At 40.4% G+C, this 24,282-nt stretch overlaps 1 protein-coding gene across 4 annotated transcripts in view; it reads right to left on the bottom strand.

Moving 5' to 3' along the window:
* The window catches only part of LOC139223480 (inositol polyphosphate-4-phosphatase type I A-like), a 45,202-nt gene that overhangs the window by 18,222 nt on the left and 2,698 nt on the right, over positions 1-24,282 (bottom strand). For 2 of the 4 annotated variants that reach the window (XM_070855389.1, XM_070855393.1), the window contains exons 2-17: positions 18,238-18,329; positions 8,722-8,959; positions 7,635-7,679; positions 7,190-7,308; positions 6,235-6,351; positions 5,974-6,053; positions 5,141-5,252; positions 4,599-4,689; positions 3,168-3,315; positions 2,458-2,588; positions 2,228-2,332; positions 1,999-2,107; positions 1,704-1,721; positions 763-949; positions 460-675; positions 13-154 (exon numbers count right to left, since the gene is read on the bottom strand). In XM_070855389.1, the coding sequence (XP_070711490.1) occupies positions 13-154; positions 460-675; positions 763-949; positions 1,704-1,721; positions 1,999-2,107; positions 2,228-2,332; positions 2,458-2,588; positions 3,168-3,315; positions 4,599-4,689; positions 5,141-5,252; positions 5,974-6,053; positions 6,235-6,351; positions 7,190-7,308; positions 7,635-7,679; positions 8,722-8,827 (1,726 nt within the window). In that variant the 5' untranslated portion in view covers positions 8,828-8,959; positions 18,238-18,329. The remainder of the gene's footprint in view (positions 1-12; positions 155-459; positions 676-762; positions 950-1,703; positions 1,722-1,998; positions 2,108-2,227; positions 2,333-2,457; positions 2,589-3,167; positions 3,316-4,598; positions 4,690-5,140; positions 5,253-5,973; positions 6,054-6,234; positions 6,352-7,189; positions 7,309-7,634; positions 7,680-8,721; positions 8,960-18,237; positions 18,330-24,282) is intronic. The other 2 variants (XM_070855391.1, XM_070855392.1) reach the window with 2 other exon arrangements.

Raw genomic sequence — 24,282 nt, 5'->3', positions numbered from 1 at the left:
AAAAGGTGCTACCTTTCTTACTGCTGCCTCCCTGCAGGTCAGCAAGGCTGCTGTCCAGACTGCTGTCGCTGGGTCTCCTCTCCTTCTGAAGCAGCTTGTCAACACGCTGGATGATGCACTCCAGAGACTTATCCACGTTCAGCCACACCTTCTCCTGAAAGGAAAAAGACACGAGGCAATGTGCTCATTTGTTCGGAGTCATGTTAGAAAGGTTAAAAGGACTAATAGAGAAATTATAGTATGGAAAAGAATAGCGCCAGAGGGTAGAGAGGATGCACAAGAGATGAAATGAATCACATCAGTATGTAAACCACAGAACATGGCACAGCTTTGCTTGGCAAAATGTGATATGTAATGTGAGCTCTGACTTAATCACATAACTACAAACTCTTGTTTCAGGCTATTTGAATTATTTGTGTGTGTAAAAGTGGAAAAATTGAACTAAATAAATTAACTTACCCACTCCTCTTCATGCCAGTCTACATGCAATGAAGATCGGCTGTTGCGACCGCTCCACTTGGCTAGCAGCGTGTCCTGGTCATTACGGAGGACTACTTGTTCTGAGTCAGCGGAAGGAGATGCTTTGGAGGCGATGTACTCAGGCCGTGCTGCGTTTAGGGCCTGAATGGCTGATGCCAGAAGCTTACAGTCACATACTGTCACCAATTGACGAGTCTGAGAGGGAGAGGAGAAGGTATCCGGTCTAGCTCCTCAGCAACATAGGCGATACATGGATATAGATAAAACAATAAAGTAAAATACCTTGTCAGCCAGAATAGCGAGTGTCCTCTCCAGTCCGCTGGCAGATCGATCCTTGGCGGCTCGGGAAAGCCTCTCAGCGTAGTAGCTGACCTGAGTCTTCAGCGTGTTTATGTGGGCGATGATCTCTTTGGCTCTGACGATGTCCTGGGGTATGTAGACGATGGACTGCGAGCTGGAGAGGGCGCTGCTGCAGAAAGTAAAGACCTGCTGTTTTAGCAGCGCGCCTATATCCGAATGTATGCTGATGACACTCTCTTATACCCTCAAAATGTAAAAAGTTGGCTGTTGATTCTTGGATTCCTGATACTATATCTCAATTGAGGTGAAGAAATACTACTTTTTTATGTCTAACAAATACTATTGTGTTTATGTTCCAGACATTAACAGACATAGATATAGATAGATAGATATAGATAGCATGCACATGCCTGTTCTGAACAACGGTACTAGTTAGTGGCTTAGGAAAATGTTCAAGTAACACAAAGACAACATGAAACTGCAATAAATATGGCTTGGGGTGATACCGTTCACTTCAGAAATTCAGATAGATCTATTTGAGATCTTATCAATACTTTTTTCCAAGTGTAGATAAATGTTTTTATGAGAGCAACTACTGAATTTACAAAATGAACGGTATTTCAACAAACTTTGTGTGTTATGTAAAATATCTGGATTACAGCAAAACATACATGTCAGTTAAATTTAAACTCAACATTGTTAATACCAAATGCATCATGTGTCATTATTTGTTTTACAAAAGCTTATGTGAAACATATTCATCCTAAATCTACTCACCAGTTCATCCAAAACGTTTGAAAATCATTAAACTTTGTTGACAACTCAAAGAAACATTCAAAGTATTTTTTTGTGGTGGTACAAAGCAGTGAGAGGCAAACAGTGTACGAACAAATGAAAACAAGCAAAGCGATGCAACAACTCACCATCCCTCCTCATATATGCTGATCAAAAAAGTAACAAAAACAAAATTAAGAGGAAGCCATAGGACTAAACTGCAGAGTCAATGCAATAGTTGAAGAAACAATGCATTCATTACAGAGCAGCCAAATCAAAGTATCTATGGGTCAAACCTGTTTAAACTATTTGAAACAATAGAAGTAAAATAAGGTATAAAGCCACAAATATGGAGCAGAAATCACTGTGACTGAGGGAAAAAAAAACATGCATTTTCATAGTAAATGGTCATTTTTGGTAAGGTAAGGCTGTGTACCAACTTACTGTTTCTTTGCCTCCTCAAATTTCTGGATAAGTTTCCTCAAACCGCTGTTTTTAAAGCCCTGGCAGTGAGCTGCCGGAGCGCCGATTGTTATCACATCATACGTGTGTTCTGGAGAGAAAGAGAACCAGAGGGGTTTTAAACAAGAAAACTCATTTGTGTGAATAGAAATGACCAGAGCGGTCCGGTATGTTCGTGTCTGTTTGTCCACGCGTGTTCTTCTCGTCTCACCAAAGCCCAGCTCATCTTGCACCCTCATCCTCTGAACGTGTAGGTTGGTTGGCATGAACTCAAGCTTCCTCTCTGCCTTCAGGTTACTGGCTTTGAACGATGGACCTGACATGAAGTAGGCAGAAAATGAGAGAACAACTGTGACAAACAAAACAGGAAACTTTTTTTTTTCTTGCTCTAAAACAGACATGGCAACAAAAGGACACTGAGAATTGTCTGTAGATTCTCACCTCTGTAGGCATTGAGGTCTGAGAGTGTCTCTTGGTATGCAAGTATTATGGTCTGGTACTGAGAGACGATCTGTCGTCGCAGATTCTCCCAGCACGGGGATAACTCTCCCAGCTCTTCCAGCTCACACACCCTTTAGACAAACAGTTTAAGAGCAGACTGTGTGCTTAAAGATCATCTGTTGTCATTGCACACTACTACGTCTAACTGTTATTACAGCTGCAACCTTTAGTTGAGTAACTGGCAAGCCAATCAAAGAAAATGAATTGTGAAGATTTTCTGGTTTATTCTCATGTGATTGTAAATTGAATATCTTTGGGTTTCAGGCTGTAGGTTTTGGGAGAATGGATGCTTTTTGTGTGATTTTTCAGTATTTTCCGGTATTTTAGAGACCAAAGTTTTACTCAAATCACTGAGAAAATAAACAGCAGATTAATTAAGAATATAACTGGAATAGACAGTACAAGAGAGACCATTTTGTTTGTTTGCTTGCATCAAATATCTTCCAAGAAAAAAAGTTAATACCTGATACTTAAAGGTGCAAATTGGCTAAATGATCAAATTTACTATCATTTTTCAGATGAAGTCTGGCATAACTCGCTTTTGAGGAATAATAACATTTGAAAAGTCAAAGAAAACGGCAGCAACTTTGGCACATCAATGCAACAAGAGCCTGATTTGAAATGTTGGACGTCCACATGTGTGTTTGTACCTGGCTGCGTCCTCCTCCAGCAGCAGCTTCACAAACTGTCTGGGAATGTTTAATGAGAGCACGCTCTCTGCCATTTGCTCCAGCACCCGCAGGTGGTTTCCATCAGTCGTGGGGAAGCGGTACATCCTGGACATCGTGCCTCCAAACACTGAAGCCACAAAACATTCAGCCTGGATTAGACTGTTGACATCAGATGGACCTCATGCAAGCCTGGTGTTAACTTAAGTTTTAACCTTGTTTTTGATTTAGCTTTTCTCTGTAAAGTTTTAGGAGTATAACATGCATGAACTGGACTGATACATAAGATAAGCAGTATGGTTAGTTATAGCTATTTAACCATACAGATAAAGTTACTATACAAGAAACATTCATGAAAAAACATATTGTAACATAAGAAAAAGATGAAAAGATTAAAATAAAACACAAAATCAAAAAGCAGAATGACAACAAAATAAGAAGAAATTAAAGAATAATATACATTTTATTCTGGGACACTGCAGTATTAACTTGCCTTTTTTCACTCAACAAACCCTCAGACATTTTCACATTTGTGCTATTTTTGCATCACAGATGTATCCCTGAGGTAAACAGATCCCTCCCACTTACCGGTGACAATCGATATATTTCTGCTTCATAATAAGATTTAGGTTCTGATTTATTGGTAAACATGGAGCCATGCTGGCTAAAGACGGAGATAATGGGAAGACAGGGCAGAGACAGAAGAGTGATTCCCTGTAATATTATTACCATATCTATTTTCTATTCCTTCATCTTTTGGACGGATTCTTTTATTTGGGTTATTCCCTGGATCATTTCTTTATTCTTTGACTTCTGGAGAATGTGGAGTTGTTGTGTGGATGTTCTTGAAGTGATCTTTTCATAAATTACTAAATAATGTCTTTGATAAGATATACAGTCAATAGTTTAGACAAAAATGCAGATATTCGTCAGTAAGAAAGATGATATTTTGAAACATTATCTTGTTTCTTAAAGGTCTTTTCTTTACCAATAGTACTATTTTTGTGAGCACATGACTGGATGATCTATTTAACATCCATGTATATTGTGAGTGGAACTGCTGTGGTGCTTCTTGCTTAAACTTCAGGCAAAAAATAAACCAGCAGTAAGCGAGACGGTGTGCTGGAGTTTTTCATTTTTATTGCAGACAGCTGCATCTAAAAAAAACAATAAAACCCCTGACAAGACCTAAAGCCTCAGCATTCAATAATTCTGCACCTTAATGAGCTGCCGGCTCTGCAATGGATTCGTTTTGGTTATTACTATTTCTTTGGTGTGGAAACGGCACTGGATCTGCCTTTTTGCGGCTAAATGGATGTTGAAGAGGTGAGAAACTCCTGGATCCAAATCTTTACTGAAATCTAATTTCAGTGCCCACACACATGAAGGTGGGATGTATCTGAGCTGCCGTACCTGAGCGCAGCAGGGTGTCTTTGCATAGCGAAGCGTACTTGATTCGGACTCCCATCGACTCTGTGAGGCTCTCATCAACAGGCAGCACCGTCTGCAGGACACACACACACACACACACACACACACACACAAACACACAAACACACACACACACACACACACACACACGTATGGATGTTACACAGCAAGTTAATAGCCACCTCCACCTGCCTGTCCACTCGTTTAGGCCCACTCTCACCTACAGCACACTGACAGCGCTCCTACACGAAACAAATCCTCTGAGATAAAGCATGTTACTGCCTCGTGAGGCCCGTGTGATGTGTTTATCATGACATAAGGCAGGTGAAGTTGAATTAAGCAGCATGATACAAAGAGAAAGACAAACAGGAAACACACTTAGGAGAGGATGGCCATCGACTGTCACTACATTGTCCTGTTCGACTGTCATATTAAAACAATGTATTATACTATGTGAGTCCATGATTCTGTTTTTTCAAAATACAGAAATTAAATCTTAGTTTGTCCCTCGTAGCGCCTCTTACCCGGCCGTTGATGCTGTCTGGCAGGCGGCCGACCGACATCCTCTGATCTGCTCTCTCCTCCATCTGCCAGGCAGCGACAGTGACGTTCCCCACCCGCTCGTTCTCCGCTGATCTGCTCATCCAAACACATTCAAACATATGTACTGGATGTTTTTCATATGAATGCCAGATTTAACTAACAATTATTTCTATTGTCCATAAATCATATTTTGGAGTCCCCCCAAATAAGATATTCAATTTACAATGATATGCTGATTTGCTTAATAAATGTTTCATATTGTTAATGTTATAATGTTATAATGCTATTTGAGGATTTGAAAAAAAAAAACCATTTTATTATTAGTGCATTTATTAAATGACACAAGAACCAAATTACATTATATCTTATTATAATCTTGCAAATGAAACTGTTTCTCTTTAGCGTAAAGATATTTAAAGAGAAGGAAGTAAGGAAGGCAGAGCAGATTTTCATGTTGAATATTTCCTGCATATGGAAATAGAGTTCCTGTATTTCTTTATGTACATGCTGCACATTCTTAAGCTCTTTGGCATCTGTGGTTGACAGTTTAATGAACTCATTTTGGGGATCACAAGTATAAACCTTTTCTTATTAAGCTGTGATTAAGATGCACAAGAGTCAGGAAGGAACAATCTGTTTAGAACTGACAGAGAACAGAGACATTAACAACGCAGTACATCCTGTACTGTTATTAAGCAGCTACAAGACTAAAAGGTTACATCAGAATAACTAAACATCACCTATCAGCATCTAAAAATAATGAAAGGATTAACCTTTTTTAAAAGCAGCATAGAGAGAAGTGTGTGTTTGTTACCTCAGTTCGAGGTGTAATCTGTGGCTCCTCTCTTGCAATAACTCCTTCACTGGAAAAAGTGCTGATCCCAACATGTACATCTACAGAAACAGAAAGACAACATGATCAATACATTCGAATTCAGCTGCGTTCGTGTCTCTTCTTGACTCCACAGAACAGAAGCACAGACACGTCGCTCTAAAAGAGAAGAACAGGTCCTCCTCGTTATGAAACATTAAACCTAAGAGCTGCCTGAATGGATGTCAGCGCTCCGTGTCGTACCGTTCCCTGCGAGCGGTCCTTGACGTCGTACACGGCCAGCTTCACCTGCGTCTGCTGGTTGATGTTGGACTCCTGGAAGAAGGCGATGCTGCTGAGGAAGATGGGGTTACTGGTGCCCTGTGGACGGAGAACCAGCATTACTTCATGACAGGAGCACTTCAATAGAAAGTTAAGGTGAAAAACTACGCATGATCGAGTAAGACCATAAGTGGTGATGTGTGTCTCTAGCAGCATGACAGAAGGAGATGATCATGTTCCTTTTAAAAAGAAAACTGGAGCTGTGTGTTATTCTACAGAGACTTTTACAGAGATTTTACATTTTGAAGAATAAAATAAATAAAAAGAAAAACAAAAACTAATTGATTAAACCAGAACATCATTTCAACAAGGATTTGCTGCTTTTTTATCTTATGTGACATTTAACTGCATGTGTTTTGGCTTTGCAAACATTTTATAGACCAGCTAAATATTTTCTCAATTGCTTGATTAATCAATGATGCAAATTTACACAATATCTATAATTTTAAATGTATAATTACATGCTGAAGGCACCATAAAAATCTACTTATTTTTATGACACTATTTTTATTTGATTATTGTGATATTACTGTTATCATTATGATACTTAATATGCTTTATGTAAAATATCCCAATAAAAGTAAACCATTCATCTGTGGTATTGTCATTTCCTTCTGTTAAACGTGTGGTTGGACGTCAGTTGTCCTAAAAAGCTTTTCTAAAAGTATGTGGTTGTAGTTCTATGTATTCATTTTGCCCTCGTCCTACACCTGCTGATGGAAGAACATGGACGAGGGAGATGTAGGTGGAGACAATCAGTCCTCTACAGGCCCCCCACACTGTTGAGTGATGAAATGAAATCTCTCTCCAAATCAGACATTTTTACATCTTTCACCCAGGAATCATATGAATATAAATGATTCTCTAAGAGTCTGACCTCTATGACTTCGGTCTGGGCGTGTTTGGTCCAGAAGGCCTGTGGCGGTGTCGTGCAGCTCACTGCTACAAAGCTGTTGGGTTTTCGATCCAGAGCAGGAGTCAGCAGGTCTGTGCAGGCTGGACGACAAACACACAAACAGGTCGACGCGAAATGAGCCAAGAGGCACCAAAACGGACTCTCAGAAACCAAACTCGCGGTTTTGGCAGGACTCAAATATCTCTTACTAAATCTAAATTCACAGTAATGTTATACCTCATGTCAGTTTTTAAGACGTGTGTATTATCTTTGACCTTTACAACAGTAAAGTACCCAACGGTGATACCACTGACAGACAATAAATGATGAACTGATACTTTAGTGAATGGCCAATAAATTATTGATGAGCCCAAGTTGTTCTCATCAGCTGAAAGCCTGAATTGTTTTGAATGCAAGTTTTACTCACCCACACTGAACTCAAGCACAGGCTCATCTGGGTCCTGACTATTTCCTGGAAACAACCAACAAGTCACAAAAACATTAGACATCAGAGAGACACTTGAGGCACTTACAGGATAACTGAACTTAAACCTCAGCCCCATTTTTACATATCTAGGGTTTGAAAAAAGTACAAAAAGGTCTTTTAAAGTACTTTTAGTGGACGTACTATGATCAGGCGCAATTGCCCCAAATGATTATCTTACAGCTATTATAGTTTGTTGGTCGCCCATTCTTAACTGACGATGTGATGTGTTGACAGGTGATGAGCAGCCCTCAGGCCTCATTATGATCTGTTTCAGGCTCAAGAGTCTCTTGGCTCCCACACAAGCTTGACTCATTGCCAGCAGAGTGTAAGTGTGAGCAGGTAATTTTAGTTTAGTGGTGCTGAGAGCGGTTAACCTTAATGGCAGGTCGTGTTTATACTGAGCCTCTCTTCATTTTTAGTTTACTTCTCTTATATTTTTATTACACTATAAGTGACATTCAAATAGAGAAAGAAGGAGGGAAACAAACAAGCAAACAGAAAGAAAAAGAAAAAGCTGAAACGAACGGTCGATTAATTGACTGACTGATTGATCGACAGGATGGTCGATTAAGTAATTTTAAAGCAAAAATTCTCTTGGTTCAGTTCCTCCTTTGAGAGGATTTGCAGCTTTTGACTGAATCTGTTTGGGTTTTGGATATTTGAAGACTTTTTTCTCTGTTTTTTTTAGAGATGTCAGCTTCAATTAATTGAAAATAGTCTCCATTTTAAGTGATACTGAAAATATCTGTTAGCAGCAGTTACAATTTCCGCTGTGATAACTTGAAATTATTAACCTTGACAATGATGTCCTATTCAATGTTATTTACTTTGTTGCTCATAAAAAGGGACACGATCTTAGTTTTAACATCTCTGTTTTATGACATCTAGTCTTTTTCATCTTAGCTTTACTTCACCTCAGTTTTTGCCTTTAGGACGGCACCAGACTTAAGATATTTTTAGACAGATAAAGGTCGGGTTCATTATCACGTTCCAGCCTTTCTCTGTGGAGAATCAAGGTTCCCGTCACCTGCGAGAGCCAGGCCGATCATCTCGTTGGACAGCTCGAATGTGTTGGCCCGGTACACCGACCACGGCCTCTGCTTCTGGGAGCCACGCTCTCTGACCCCCTCCATGCCGGTCTGGGAAGAGCGGGCGACGGCAGGAGGCCTGAACACACACCCTCGCACACACAGTCACGCACTCCCATGTGATGTGCCCCTCTTTCTGCGCTGATCCACGGCTGCTCCAGGAAGCGCTTCACCTCTCTGAGCGGAAAGAGAAGAGGAGGAGGAAGGTCAGATTAATATGACATCATTTTTTTGTTAATCAAGCAGGTTTTCAGAGGGTTTCACTGGGCCAACATTTGCTTTATCCCCCAGTACTTTGAAATACATAAAATGAAGTTAAAATATAAAAACAACCTTCATTCTATTATCTAATATCATTAATATCAGATATGTATTGCCGTGTATATCAACTACAGCAATAAAAGCTGTATTAGCAGCATATACAAAATGGAATATGTTTAAAAGGAGCTTTACAGTAACATATAACACATCATTATAAAAAATTCATGTGGTCAGTGATGCTAAAGTGAGTGCCTACACCTGCAGCAGTAGGAGCGGAACAGAAATTAGGAACAAAGTACAGAAAGTAAGATCAGGCACAAAACAGACACACAGCAAACAAGACAGAAAGGACCTTTCTAAGTATCAACTGTTAAGGTCAAGCAAACCAATCTGTACTCACATTTGCCACCTACACAATCAGCAGCATGTTTTATATTCTAACTCTGTGCTCATATTCCATTAAAACCTGGACTGGTTCTGTAGCTGGAGGAATCGAATGTGGATCAATAAAGTATCTTGTTAGCATGTTAAATGAAGGAGAAAGAGGAGACAGAAAAGGGAGAGTAAAACCTTTACATTAATCGGATGGTGCTTGAACATGTCAGTGTCATGTCTGGATGAACACCCTGGTCAAGTGAGCCACAAGGACAACATTTAACATCACTCTTCATTTAACAGATTTTGTTTTTCCGAGTCTGAGTTTCTGAGTCCGAAACCCTTCTGGCAGTTTCTCCCTTCATTTTTAAGGCTCAATTCAAGCTGCAGCTGCGTGGATGCTTTACATACACCATGTGAGCAAATCCTCAGAGAACAGAAAACACTCCTCTTTCTCGCCATCGTAACATCTTTATCTCCCCGCTGTTCCCCGACTTGATGGGCGGCTACTGGAGCAGAAGGGCAAACACATACATATGTTTAGATGTATTTATAGACGGGGAAAGACAGAGGCACGTGTGTGTTAGCGTGCGACTGGGCATCATCTGTCAGCCACAGCATCAGCACGTGTGTTTGGGTTTTCTGCAGTGTGTTTATTTGCATTTGTGTTTTCAGCCCACTTATACACCAAGAAATTTGCATTTTATGTGCCTTCTATTCTCGCTAGAAGAGCGAGTGTTATGTATGTTGAGGTTGCTAAGAGACTGTAAGTTTGCTCTGTATTTTTTATTCTTTTATTTCCTTTGCCCTTCTTTTTCTTTACTTTTATCTGTCTCCTAAAAGATGCCTCTTCTACATCCTCGTCTCTTCTTTGTTTCACCTGAGTTCTACCTTCCTCTGTCTAAACTTTTTCTGCTCTAATTCCCCCTATTTTCCTCTCTCCCCAACCTAAATCTTTTGGGATTTGTTTCCCTGTGGACGAACAACTGCCCCGGTCTTCCCTTCTCTCCTGCTTCCGCTCCCTCTGTCCCATTTCGTTAAAGAGCAATTAGCCTATTTGCAGGAAAGCAGCAAACGCAAGGGACAGTAGTTGGCTCGAATGGAGAGGCACCGTGGTCTAGTTAGACAATACACAGATGGAGATCTCTGAGGTCTATTTTGGTAGGATTTTGCTCTATTTATTGTAGAATAATGTGCTTCAGTGATTCAGGTTTGGGTCAAAGTTACAGTAAGAAGGAAAACATCACAGAAATTCAGTGTTTTCCTCATGCAGACACAGTTTACTTGGTGTTTTGTGGTTTAGTCTGTTGACACAGTGAAACACACCTTTGTACAGGCTAAGCTCTGTTACAAACTGGGCTCTGAACATTTCATCTTTTACAAATATCCCTTCAGAGCGATCTCATTTTAACGGTGGTTCTGGGTCAATAGTTGGTGGCCTACTTCCTGATATGTGGTCCATCGCTGGCGGTGCCTGATACGTCCCAGCTCAGACATGTGCCCTACATCTGTCACTGCAAACATCTGGAGCACCACCTGAAGTCCTTTCTCGATGGAGGAGAAACTACCTGATTTACATGATCATTTGAATGTATTTACATTTCTCTGTGCGCCCGAGCTGATCTGTTTTGGTTCTGCTTGCTGCTGCAGCTCCGCATTTGCCTCTTTGAAACAGTGTTTCCGTTGCAAAGAAACCTTACGGGTGTGTCAATGATCAGACCTGAGTCACTGACAAAGAATCCATGCCTCTAAATATGCGATTTAGCTAATTTTTTTAGACCCACCAAAAAGTTTTTACTGCTTTTTCATTGCCGGTAACACACAACAATGGATAAGAAGAGTATCCCTCTGAATCGGTCCGTTAGTCCAGACCAACTTGAGCCCCGTTATGACTAAACATAAAATATGTGAGTATGCCGAGTTATGGAATCCTGTCTGTTAGTATTACACACTGCTGTGCAGTGTTTTAACGTGTTAAGCCTTTAAACTCAGGGCTTTTCTGAATTCCTGCTTACACACAACTCGACACACCTGAATATCTCATTCCCATCTCTCTGACAAAAGACACACCGACAGCAGAGGTACAGAGCCTCCGTTGGCACATGTTGACTACTGAAATGTAAATATGCAGGAGACAGAAGAGCCACAGCATCGGAGGAATGGGAGGAAAATGTGGAGACAGGATGACAAAGCTAAATAACTAGAACCTCTTGAGCAGGCGACATTCATGCCATATCTTCTGGGGGGAGTATGGAGTTGTTTGTGCAGTTATTCAATATTAATGTAACAACATGAGCTTTGACAGCAGGGTTGGAGGCAAACACAGGCAGGCACGTACTCCTCTGTGCTTAGATGGAGCCGGGGTCTCCACAAACACTCAGTTGTCAGCCTGTAGGGTCTTTAAGCTGAGTGTTATGCTGATGAGCAGAGTAAACAGAAAAGAGATGTAAAAAAAAAAGGACTGTGTGTGTGTGGGAGAGAGAGGCAGGCTTTAGACACTAAGACTGAAGTGAGGAAAAGAAATGGGTTACCTTAAGTTTAAAAGGACTATAGGGGAGTTTTCTTCAATGCTGTCCCTCAGCTATCGGACTCCTCTAACCTTTACTTGAAGCTGCTTTGTGTAATCCTGGTCTCTCTCTAGCTCACGAGCCCAAACATGTTGACTGAGGAGACAAACACCAAGAGCATCAGTTACAGCTACAAAGAGAGACAGTATTTACATGACAGTCAAACACTAAACAGAACCCGTTTAACGGTAAGTAGGAAGTGAAATATCAATCCATTAAGTCTACATTTGGGCTGGTGTGTCTGAGAAAAAGAAGACAACATGGAGCCAGACGTGGAAAATACTGCACTAGTAGGGTTTTAACGTTAACACGGTTCAGAATATCTATAAATCTAAAATCTAAATCTATAAACAAAGTTATTAAAGCCCTTTTCAGTCAGAGACTACGTAACATTGGTGGTTTCATCTATCTGCTAAACGGATGCCTTTTTTGTTAATCTACCTCATTAAGATGAATCATGACCATTTACAGGAGCACGAAGCGTTTTGCTGGATTTTCATTTAATCATCCAAACAGCTGGGAGGAATTAACTTTAATCAGTTCTGGTTGTTTTAGGTTTATTTTTTAACCTTGTTTGAAGATGTGAGAAGAATCTCCTCAACAGCATGAAATTGACTCTTTCACAGACTTTAAAGTTTGTTAAATTGATTTTGAGATTCTGAGATATTAAATATATCACTATGATCATCGGTCTTTGTGCTTGTTTAATCTTGTGCTGCTGCTTTATGTGTTTTACATTAATCCGACGGAGTTCGCCTGTGAAATACACGTGAGTATGAATGTGTGTGCATGTACGCTGTTGGTCTCTTGCAGTCGTATCTAATCAGCTAAAAGGCTGGAAGTCAGCTGACACCTGAAATGTTTGTCAGGAGGAACATGGGACAGTAACGACCACTAACACAACCTGTGCTTTTATACAAGCTACAGTTTGTTTTAAAGCATCAGCGGGTTGAAGACTACAGCCGTCAGTGTGGCTCCAGCTCCGTCTCTCTACAGATTTATGAATCACATGACACACACACACACACACACAGTGCAGATCAAAGACTACACCTCTCAGCCATTGTGCTTCCTCTTCTATTGATATGTAAACAGTAAGTTCCTGCTAAAACATGTCTCTTTATACCAAAACATGCAGACAGCAGAGAAGACGTTCCTCTGGGTCAACGTCACAGGTGTAAAGTGTCCTGTAGCAGTAGAGGAAGGAAAAGCACGGGCTACACAGATTATAAAAACAATCAGCATGGATTTGGATGATTCAGAATATCAATCCTATTCATGGGAACGATTAAAACGTCAAATATAAACCCCACCTTCAGAATAAAAACAAGGTGGGTGGTTGGAAAGCTGCAGAGGCCATGCAGGTGTTTATTATAGTTAGTTATGTAGTTATTCATGTTGATGGAAATTAAAAGAGGTTGGCCAGTATAATGAGAACAAAAAAGACACTTTACTAAGTGCAATATAGCATAATATGCTGATAAAATCCTTTATTACATTAACTAAATGAATGACAATGAATTTCTTTGCTTGGATTCTGGTCTCACGTCAACATATTTCTCGAACCAGGTGCTCAGTTTAGCAATGTGTGCCTGCAGTTCATTGAAAAATGGTTTCAAACATGTTTTGCAGCACATTCACACGTATCTCTCTGTCGATATCTTTAGCCAAGCAAGTGCTGTGGCTCTTGGGAGGGCAATGCTGTTATTGATATTCCACCACTTTGCTCTACACTGAGATATCTGAACTAGTAGATGGTCTGGCACAACAATACGCAGAGATGTTCACGGCTCCCAGAGGATGCAAAAGCTTTGGCGATCTCCTCCTTTTTCTACTAGCACCACCGCCAACATGATACCTGCTCAGCATCAGCATGTTTTAGTCTTCTTTCCGCCATATGACCCCTGATGAGTCAAATAGTGAGAGCAAAACTAAAAATACTGAGACCAGCCTGTCTTAAAATAAAATCATTCTTCCTTTGCACACCAGACAGCTTTCTGTTGGAAATGTTTCATTCTGCTTTTCAAATTACCACATAAGCAAACATGAATGTGCTCAAGAAAATGATCAGACTTGATGCATCTCTGGTCTTTGTTTGCAAACCTAGAACAAAATTTCCAGACTCTCAGCCAACTGGAGTCACATTTTCCGATCTCAAAGCCAAAGATACACGCTGGTTCGACAGGGCTTTACGCGAGCACTTGCTTCCAAGTTTCCTTATCAAAAATGGGTTCGTACACATCACCCAGTTTCCAAAGGGTCAGCGGTTTGAGGGCCATCAACTTGAAGCTACTAGTTTGAGTTTTGTCAAATGTTTCAGAAATCCCAATAAAATTATCATCTTTCCTTTAGAGCAACAACTTCACCAAATATTTAGTGATTTAGTGCAAATCCCTTTCTGTATGACCTGCAACAGATGACAGATTTATCACCTCAAAACAGTAAAGTAATTTGGCACATCTGGGAATTCAGCATCTTCAGTATTCAGTCATTTGGTATCCAAAACAGTCCACTGACGCTAGAAAAAAAAATCCCGATAAGTGAAACTCTTCTCTGAGTCCACAGCAGCACAGAAACTTCGCTGAGAGGGAAAAGCTGCCATATAAGGGAGCTCCAAATTTAGCCTGGTGTGTCAGTGTATGTGTGTGTGTAGGTTTGTGAATCAAATTAATTGGGGCAGACACACACACACACACACACACACTATATGGGCAAGGGAAAATTTGGGCCAGAGCTCCTGACACATAAAACCCCAATCCAGGATTCTCAATGTGGATTTTTAGGGTTAATAAGGATGTAAACAGGAGGAAAGATCCATTAACAAAAGTAGCTTTCAAATGTAGAGAATTCAGTCTGTGGTCTGTTTTCTCATGCCGTCACCAACTAATATGGATGACTGCTTCTTCTTAGGGGTCACTTTGTGCTCATTTCTTCTTATTCTACATGTTTAGACTCAAGCGAACAACAGTCGGTGAGTCTTTTAATCACAACCGTAGCCATATCTGTATTTTAGTAATGTTTTTAGTTACCTAAACTTGAGGAGGCAGGTTGGGGATCTGTCACATGGGTTGTCCAAACAATCATGATCATCACAGTATCTGTTTATTAGCTGTTCTGGAGCCTTGGAGGGCATCACTGTAATAAATCTCAACTTTTAAACCAATGCGGACAGCAAGTGCTCGGACATCTGCATCTGCTCAGGAAGATCATGTGATACCAGTGAAAGCTCCAGAACAACTACTGAATGCAGGATTGTTTTTCATATGGGCAGTTTCAGACGGCCATGACAAATGGTTGGTTCAGGTGGGAGGACTTGTTGTAAGGCAGCTAGAATAAGATGAATAAGTTATACTTTGGCAGCACAAACATCAGGTATCTAAGGACCAGCTTTAAGAAGAGCAGCAGTTAGTAACACACGAGGAAACTTTGGCAGAGTTTTAGGAGTCATATAGTTTGTAGATGGCATTGGCAACAAAGGTCCTTGCTGGTTTTCAAACCCCTTCATGTTTTCCTATGCTGTTCTTCTCTGCATGTGTATATTTTACGTGTACTTGTGGGCGTGTTGAAGCCTCTGTTTTAGTTTCATCCACTGGCAAGAAAAGGCAGACAAGGAGAAAGAGAGACAGAGTGCACGAGAGTGAGAGTCCAGTTTACCATACATGGTGAAACCCCATTTTACAGCTTCCTCTTTGCCAAGAGGCCTTTTGCACACTGAAGACAGGGCATCACACCACACGCTTCTGTGAATGTGTGTGTGTCTGATTACATCTCGTCTCAGACCGGACAAAGGCTATTTCCTGAATTTGGTTCACACAATATCCAACAGCAGACTAACAACAAAACAAAAACACAACAACATCCCATACGTTTATTTCTCGGCCGCGGATGCAGCAGATGGTTACTGCAAGTTGAGGCTCATAGATGATATAGAAAAACAGGTTTTTCTAAATACTTAGTGTTTTGTGTTTGCTTTTAAACCACATGCCTCTACAGTTTCTCAGTGTAAACAAACATTGCAGCATTCAACAGACAGAAGGGAAACTATTTGTTGTCTTGATTATTCAAAGTATTAAATCGTCTATTAAATGTCATAAAGCAGCAAAAACCGTCCAATCCCAGTCCAAAGTGATGACTTCAAATGTCTTGTTTTGTCCCGCCTAGAGTAGTATAGAAGTATAAAATAAAGTATAAAACTTTTAGGTGACACCATGAGGCTTGTGTTTATTTCTCACTCATCTCAGCTGATCCCAGTTTAAGGAGAAACTGCTAGGTTTAGAGCTAAAAAATACAAGTTAAACTTTTCCAGTTCGGTCCTGAACCACCATCAAGAGGAGGCTGTGATGTGTATCTGAGGATTAGAAATATGAGACCTTGTGATCAATATAACATCTGTGTCTGGAGCCTTCCTTTAATGTTATGGAGGGTCTCATAAGGGTCGTGCCTTCTGCAGTGCAAAACCAATTTATTTCACTCCAACTCTTTCATTTCTACAATAAAAGGCTAGTTTTAATTGGCTTTAAAAAGTCAAACCTCTGATCTGTGCAGAAGTTCGTTTCCATCACACAGTCAAGCCACGATAAATCTACAATGACGTGCAGTCTGGCTGATTTAAGAAGTGCTTCAATGAATTATTGAAATTCAGTCATTCTAAAGCCTTAAAGTTTTTAAACTTTCTTTAAGTACAGCTCCCAATAAAAAAAAGACAGTTTTCCACAGGATTTCAGTGCAGCTGGTGTAAAATCAAGTCTCATTTTGATTCAAATCTATACAATATGCAACTTATCATAAAAGGATCGAGATGTTTTGGATAAGGAGATAACAGAGGAAAGAAAAACACTGGTAGCCTCTATCTCACATTGACAGTTAGTGTTTCAGCACAGACACAAACAAGGAGAGATTATCTGTCTGTTTAGACATTCTCAAACATAAAGCTGACACCAGACTGAAAGGTTTACTGGAGAATCTTCTGTTTAACTTCTGAATAGTTTCACTGGTAGAGGACAAAGAGATTCAGAGAGACTCATTGATTCTGAAATCTAACATCTATGTCGTAACGCAATTTCAAGGCAAACAATCTTGAAGTTTCCTTGTTGTGTTCACCAACAAACCACCGGCTGACATGTGAAATGTGAGCAAAGTGCACAGCAGCCGTCTGACTGCTCTGCTCTTTTCTTGGGTTTCATGGGAACCTTCACTGTGACACATGATTATCATTCTTCTTGCCTGACTGGGTTACAAATTGACAGCAATTATTGTCTCTCTCTGGTGCCTCATAGTTTAAGTTATGAGCGATGAAGAGATTAAGTTCAAGCCATGACATTAAAAAAAACATAATCCTACCTCCAATGAAAAATAAAGTGAGTCCAGTAAGTCCTGTTTGCTTGTTAGCATAGAGAACATTTCTTCTTATATCTTCTTTCTCAGTTTTTTTAGGGCTGCACTCAACAAACCTACTTAACTTTAGTTGATGAAAAGAGTCTCAGTCCGTTTTCATTGGTTGGTTTGTTGCAGGAAAAGTAGGTCGATTCTTTTTTGTGGCTGGACTGTGGATGAAGTGCTAGCGGGCATCTAATTTGAAAGACACAGGAAGTGGCCACACTCTGCATTAGTGTTTCCACGGCTGGTTCCTGCGGTTACTGCATTATGATTATTATTATGTACAGTTAGCTTATTTGTCATCATTTCCAGAGGGTAGAGCCGTGTTATACGGTGGTGAAATAAATTCATCACATGATCAGGTGGTTTCCTGGTTGCTCCGACACATTCAGAAACATTCCCACTTCTGCTGCTGCGGCCGCTGACTGGCAGCTCGCGTCATAAGTGCGCCTGTAATATTTATATTTCAAAGTGATCCTGGTTTTCTGTAATTTAGCACAGTATCAATGAAACGAAACCACGACCAGTAAACTAGAAAAATCTTTGGTCGAGGGAGCTTAAACCTGGGACATGAACCCCACGATGGTCCTGCTCTCTTGGTATTTGAGACCAAACATGTAAAGAAATTATTTTTAATTAATTGATTAGTCATCTGTCAAGTGAATCCCCCAAATAATCTAAATCCATCTTCTCCAACGTGATGATTTGCTGAATTTCTTTAAGTTTTAGACAGTTGAACAACTCAGCTTGAGCTCTTGGAAGCTGTCATGCATGGTTTTATTACTATTTTCAATCATTAGTGAATTAATAATGATATAGGCAGAGTTAGTGGCAGCCCTAATGACATGAAATTATGAGGGTGCTTTATCCACTCACAGTCTACTGAAGGGATGCAGGGGAGGAGGAGGTGAGCTGGTCCAGGTTCAGTGAGGATGATCTTCCAGACAACAGCAGCAGATGGTCACGAGCTGAAAAGACACGAAACTGCAGGTTTTAGATGCAGGACGACAACTGTCTGCAGACTGTATGTAAACTGTCTACACAAGTTTATCTTTAAAAGACTACGATGGGAGATTAGATGTATGTTTTCATATCCTAGACACTTTTTTGTCCCTCAAGCCCAGTCAGTATTGGTTGAGAGGCCATCACTGCTTACTTCCTACCTCAAATTAAAGAAATAAAACAAAAAATGAAAGAGCAGTCCTGTCAAAAACAGATTTGCCCCCATGTTGCTCCAATAGAGGTGTCCCCTGTGTGTGTGTGTGTGTGTGTGTGGACTCCGTGGGTTAGGCGTTGGAATAAAGCATGAATAATTTCTTTAGAGGGACGGAGCAGCTGTAGCCCTTTCACATGAAAATGAGCCTCGCCCACACCCTCAAACACACACACACACACACACACACACACACACACACACACACACACACACACACACACACACACACACACACACACACACACACACACACACACACACACACACACACACACACACACACACACACACACACACACACACACACAGAGCTTTATTGAGTTTCTCCCCCTCACTCTCAGCCATGTCACTCTCGCCACACCACCAGCTTCTCACTTTATTCGAGTTACATTCTGACATGAGAATTAAACTGCGTGACACATACGACCAGCATTAGTTTCCACTGAAGCCAGCAAAGACGTAACCTTTGATCTCTAAATCAGAAAAGATCCATGACAGAGATCCAATTTACAGTCCAAACAAATTGCGATCATTTCCTCATACTGTTCATACAGAAGTTAATGTTGGCTTTGTCAGTTGGCTGGATAACACTTAGACGTGGCAATTAGTGGGTGTAAATATTTAGTAGCAGCTCATAAGGTGCCGCAAAATCTTAAAGATTACAAGATTAAACAAACATAGTGCATTAATTTTCCAGTTCAAGTTAAAACGTGATACTTTACAGCCTCATACTTAGCCTGCCTGCTAACAAAAGAAAATCATTTTACAGGAGATGTCCCAGAGCACAAGCACAATAGATTCACTTTTCACCAAACTGGTGACAGCGACAAACAGCACAAATGGAGAGCGCAACTGTCAGTCAGTGTGAGTGTGAAACTGCACCTTGCTTGAGTTAGCATCACTTCCTTCTGCTGTTTAAGGAAGTGTCTTAAAAGAGACAGCAGTAACCTTCAGTCTGCTTCTGTCTGAGTCTCACAAACACCTGACTGTAATTCATATCTGGCTCCTTTCTTACTACAATCATGGCTTTTAAATAACAATAACATGCGTCTGCTTTGAGCTGCATGTACTGTACACTTCTCTAAATTAATCACATGCAATAACAATAAAAAGGGCTAGAATGGCAGGTATATGAGTCAGAATTGCTCCCTAACTTGACTGAAACTTTAACCCTAAAGCCAAGTCTCAACTTTTAAACAGTCGGCTAAAGACACAAAACATGACCTCCCTCTAAAAGTCTACAACTGAAATTGGTCGTTTCGAAAGAGAAACGAGGAGAAACTCATTCTTGGTTAAATAATGCAAGAGATAAATAAAACCATACTGTTTATTAGAATATCCAGCATTGTTAGACATTAACATGATGGTAGCAGCATAATTATCTATCTTAACTTGAAGCTGAATAGGAAAAATGTTGGCTAGTCACAGCTTTAAATGCCACAGTTGTGAATTTCCTGCCTCATACCTGAAGTTCAACGTATGCTCACAGCAAATGTGCAGGGTGCCATTGAAGACGAGTGGGTTTTCACAGTTTAACCACAAACAATAGGAATCTTTTGTGGTTAGACATGGTGCAAGAGACAAAAAAGAAAAGAACAGTGTTTGAAGAGACGTGCTGAAAGCAGAAGTGAGCCGGCTGGGTCATGTTACGAGCCGCTCTTTGATTGGCTCTGAGGAGAAACTGCAAGCACCGGTTCCTGCAACATGAAGGGAGCAATCAATGAAGTCTCTCTGGCATGAAACAGGAGGTCCAAGCTGCTGCTTCAAAACTGATGGTGGAGAAGAGAATCTGCCAGTTTCCCTTTTGATAAAGTCGAAGACGTCTCTGTTCCCACTTTCATCCCTTTGACTTCTAATATTCCAGCCAAATCTGTTCACAGACTCATTTAGCGTGCTGCTACTGATGCAATACATGGAAACGTGTCCAGTCCAAACAGAACTACTTCTATTGAGTTTAGAGAGTATGAGCAACAGCAGAACAAACAATTCATTATCCCAATAAATAGCTAATGTAGACGTGTAATTCTTTAGTGCAGTAATAAGAATAGTCTGACTGGGCATCACTTCTAATCTTGGGCTACTCCAATAAAATGTACTATATTTTCTATATGTTAAAGTGTGCTCATTTTCACACCCTGTCTGTGAATGCATCACATCATCGGTGGGGATGATATCTGCAAATTACTCGGGTATTGGCTTGTTCCTGCTCCACACTACCGTTATTATATTGGCCTTTAAATATCAACTACCGGCCAATGTCTGTCCAATCGCTCCAACTGCTGTCGAGACATTTCAGTTAAAGTGAAATCTTTGAACCCCATTAGCAGCCATACATGTTTGTTACTGCAGAAGGAGAAAACATTACCAAACAGATCCATGTGTGACCGTGACCTCATCTGGTCTGAGGAGATGTGGGCATCAGCCAATGAATCATCAGAAAGAGGAGACAAAAACCAGAAGAAAAACAAAATGTGACTCCGACCAGTGAGTCACCTCGATGAAGTCAGACCAGCTCATTAGAAAGAACAGGACAGGTTTCTCTCTGATTGCTTAAAATAGCTATTTTACTGAGGGAATCTGGTGTTTTGCTTGCGGCAAAAGCAAAAACATTCTGGTGGCAGATGGTAGAAAAATGAGAGGACGATAACAAAATTTCAGCATGTGTGTAACACATCAAAAAAGACGCTCTTCTACCAAATGATTTAGAAAAGGGTGTACGTCTCATTCTGGACTCTAAATGTATTTACAGAGATTAAGTTTTTCAGAATAAAAGCGATCAAACAAGCTGTCAGGTCCGTTTCATGGCTCTGCCTCTGCTTGCATGAGAGGCCAGTGACTGAGTCTCTGGCCATCTGTGCCACAGTGATGCCAGGACCGACATTTGTCTGCCTCATTTGTCAGAGGCGTCATGTTTAACATCACGGCGCTTCAGGGCGTTCGCACTACAAAAACACAGGCTGAGAAACAAAACAAAGGCAACACGTGTCGCACGTACACACACAGACATGCACATTTAATTAAGACAGATCTGACATGTGCTACTATCCCAGTATAACTTTACTGGTATCTGGATGAGGCCTGTACACCCACATCCACCTTGGCGAACTGTCCAGTGGGTGTAACACTGCCCTTTTTTTTTTAGAGCTGGATTTCTCCGTCTTTGGTTGACATTTGCACTGCACACTCTAAACATTTATCTGATCCAGAAGTCCACAATTTGGTTCAGTTCAAACAGAAGTGAAGGAGGTCAGTCGTCATTAGCAGCATCTTTCTCACATGTGCAACAAATAGGTTTTTACAAGGAATAAAAAGGCATGTGCTGATAGAAACAATCTTTGAGTAGAGTGCTTTAGTGGTTTTAGTTTGTTTCCAGCCGGCGTTTATGGGAAAATCATGCAGCCTTTTCCATCTGAGGAGAAACAGCTGCTGAGCAAGCAAAGTACAGCACTATTTAGTATCTTAAAGTGCTCTGGGACAACATGAATATAACTGTCAAAGGATCAGGATCAATAACTGTGCAACATATTGCAAAAATCCTCCTACTAACAAAAAAATCTACAGCTAAAATGATCATTTTAAGTCAGAAAATGCCATACATTTAGTGCCTCAAGCATTTCAGTTGTGATGATTTGCTGCCTTTATGTGATAACACACTGAATTCACAGTATTTAAGTTTGAAGCTGTGTAGATCAGAACAAACATGCCATTTGAAGACATCACTTTGAGCTTTTTTTTTTTAATCTTAGACCAAAATCTAGGAAAAATCCAAAAATAATAAGAAAAATTTAGAAAATAATATCCAACAATGAAGTAAAAAATATTGAAAACAATATCCAAAATTTAGAAAATAATATCCACAAATATCATAAATATAGACAATATCCAAAAAGTAGAAAGTAATCATGTCACTATTTGTCAATATTTTCATTCATCTCACACTCTCCCAGCTTATGTGCATTCCCACATGACAGTACATGTGAACTGTACACTGTGGCTAAACATGCTACTTTATCTAGCACTGAAACTGTACCACAGCACTGACTGAGCTAGTTAACGTGTCCATATTGTCTCAGCACAGCATCGTTTTGCAGCAAGGGCTTCTATGATTGGTTAACAGATGACCAATTAGCATACAGCATGATTGTGCATTTTCCCCCAAATGCCCAAATGCAGCCCAGAAGACATAAAAGAGGCATCAAGGTTCAAATCTGTGGTCAAGTGTGTTTGTACGACATCAGTGTGTCAGGGTGAAGATGGCAGCCTGAGTTTACACACATACCCGAGGATGTCTGCGCTGCTCTGCCTGCTGCTGAAGGATGTAAACAAACTCACGCTGCAGACGCCGTCACGAGGCAAAGGGACTGCAGCTGCCGCCAGAGCACGCCCTCTCCTCTTCCTCCTGCTTCCCATCTCTCTTCCTCTCCTCCTCATCCTTTACTCTCTCCCCCAGCAGCTTGCTGCTTCCCAAACGTCCGAGCCAATTAACTCTCTCTCTGCCTGGTCTGCAGCAAAAGCAGCTTCATCTCTTCCACGAGGGACTTAACAAAAGCTGGGCGTTACAACCTCCATGAGGGATGGATTTATTGCAGGATGGTTGTATTTCCTACATTAGTTTCTGTTAGATGAATCTAATGTGAGGGTTTGCTGCATTTCTCCGTTTTATATCATGGTTAAGTAAATACCTTGAAAACTTCACCATGGGGATTGGGAAATTATGCAAGGATTCGTTTTGCTTTTGATATTTTAGTAATAGAAAAACATTCATGGGCCAAGGAACATCATTTTTAAATATAAATAGAACATAGAAGCCAAAGTTGTCAAAATGTTAAATGTGTCAAGGAAAATACTCTAAAACTGGCAAAATATGAATGAAACACAAACAATATCTCTTTAAATTAAATAATTAGCAAATCTGACTTGAGATTTGATGTTTAACAGTTTGATGCTTGGTGTCCATAATAAAAAAAAGCTGATACCCAACCACTTTAATCTTACTGTGTATATCGAAATAATCAACTGATAGTTTGAGCTCCACATTGAAGGATGTTGTTTTGAGCAGCCGAAGGGGTTCAGCGTCACTGATCTAAAAATAACTGGCTGGATCCACGATATATTGATTTAAAAACTTTTAAAACTGCATCAAAACCACTTATATATATATCAGATTCCTGAGTGAAATGCTTCATACATGATGATGGCAGGTGCACAGAAACCAGACGAATCACATTTTGTGCCAGGTGGCGGTCCTATATTTGACACACACACACACACACACACACACACACAGACACACACACTTCACTCTTCTTTTTGATGCCTCTCCATTTTCCCCAAAGCTCATCAATAATTAATCTGACTGTTGCATGAGAGCATCAGTGGGCCGGTGTGTCTGTGTACTGGTAGCCAGACCGTCTCAGCTGGACACACTCTGCAACACGAGTGTGTGTGTGTGTGTGTGTGTGTGTTTGCATATGAGCTCACAATTTAAAAGGAGAGAAGGAAAAAAGAAAGATGTCTGGAGATGTTAACAGCTTCTGTTAAGTATTGAGCATAAAGCTGCCAAATTGGAGGCTGAGATGAAATAAAGAGCTCATGGAGAAACTACAGAATCATTTCTTCCTCGTGTGAGTCTTTATTTCTTCGTCCTGACTCAAGGTATTTAAACATAAATGAGAAAACCATATTTGTTTCCCCATTTATTTTCC

Source organism: Pempheris klunzingeri, chromosome 24 (genome assembly GCF_042242105.1).
Source record: "Pempheris klunzingeri isolate RE-2024b chromosome 24, fPemKlu1.hap1, whole genome shotgun sequence".
NCBI lineage: Eukaryota > Metazoa > Chordata > Actinopteri > Acropomatiformes > Pempheridae > Pempheris > Pempheris klunzingeri.
This window is presented reverse-complemented; position numbering and strand designations above follow the sequence as displayed.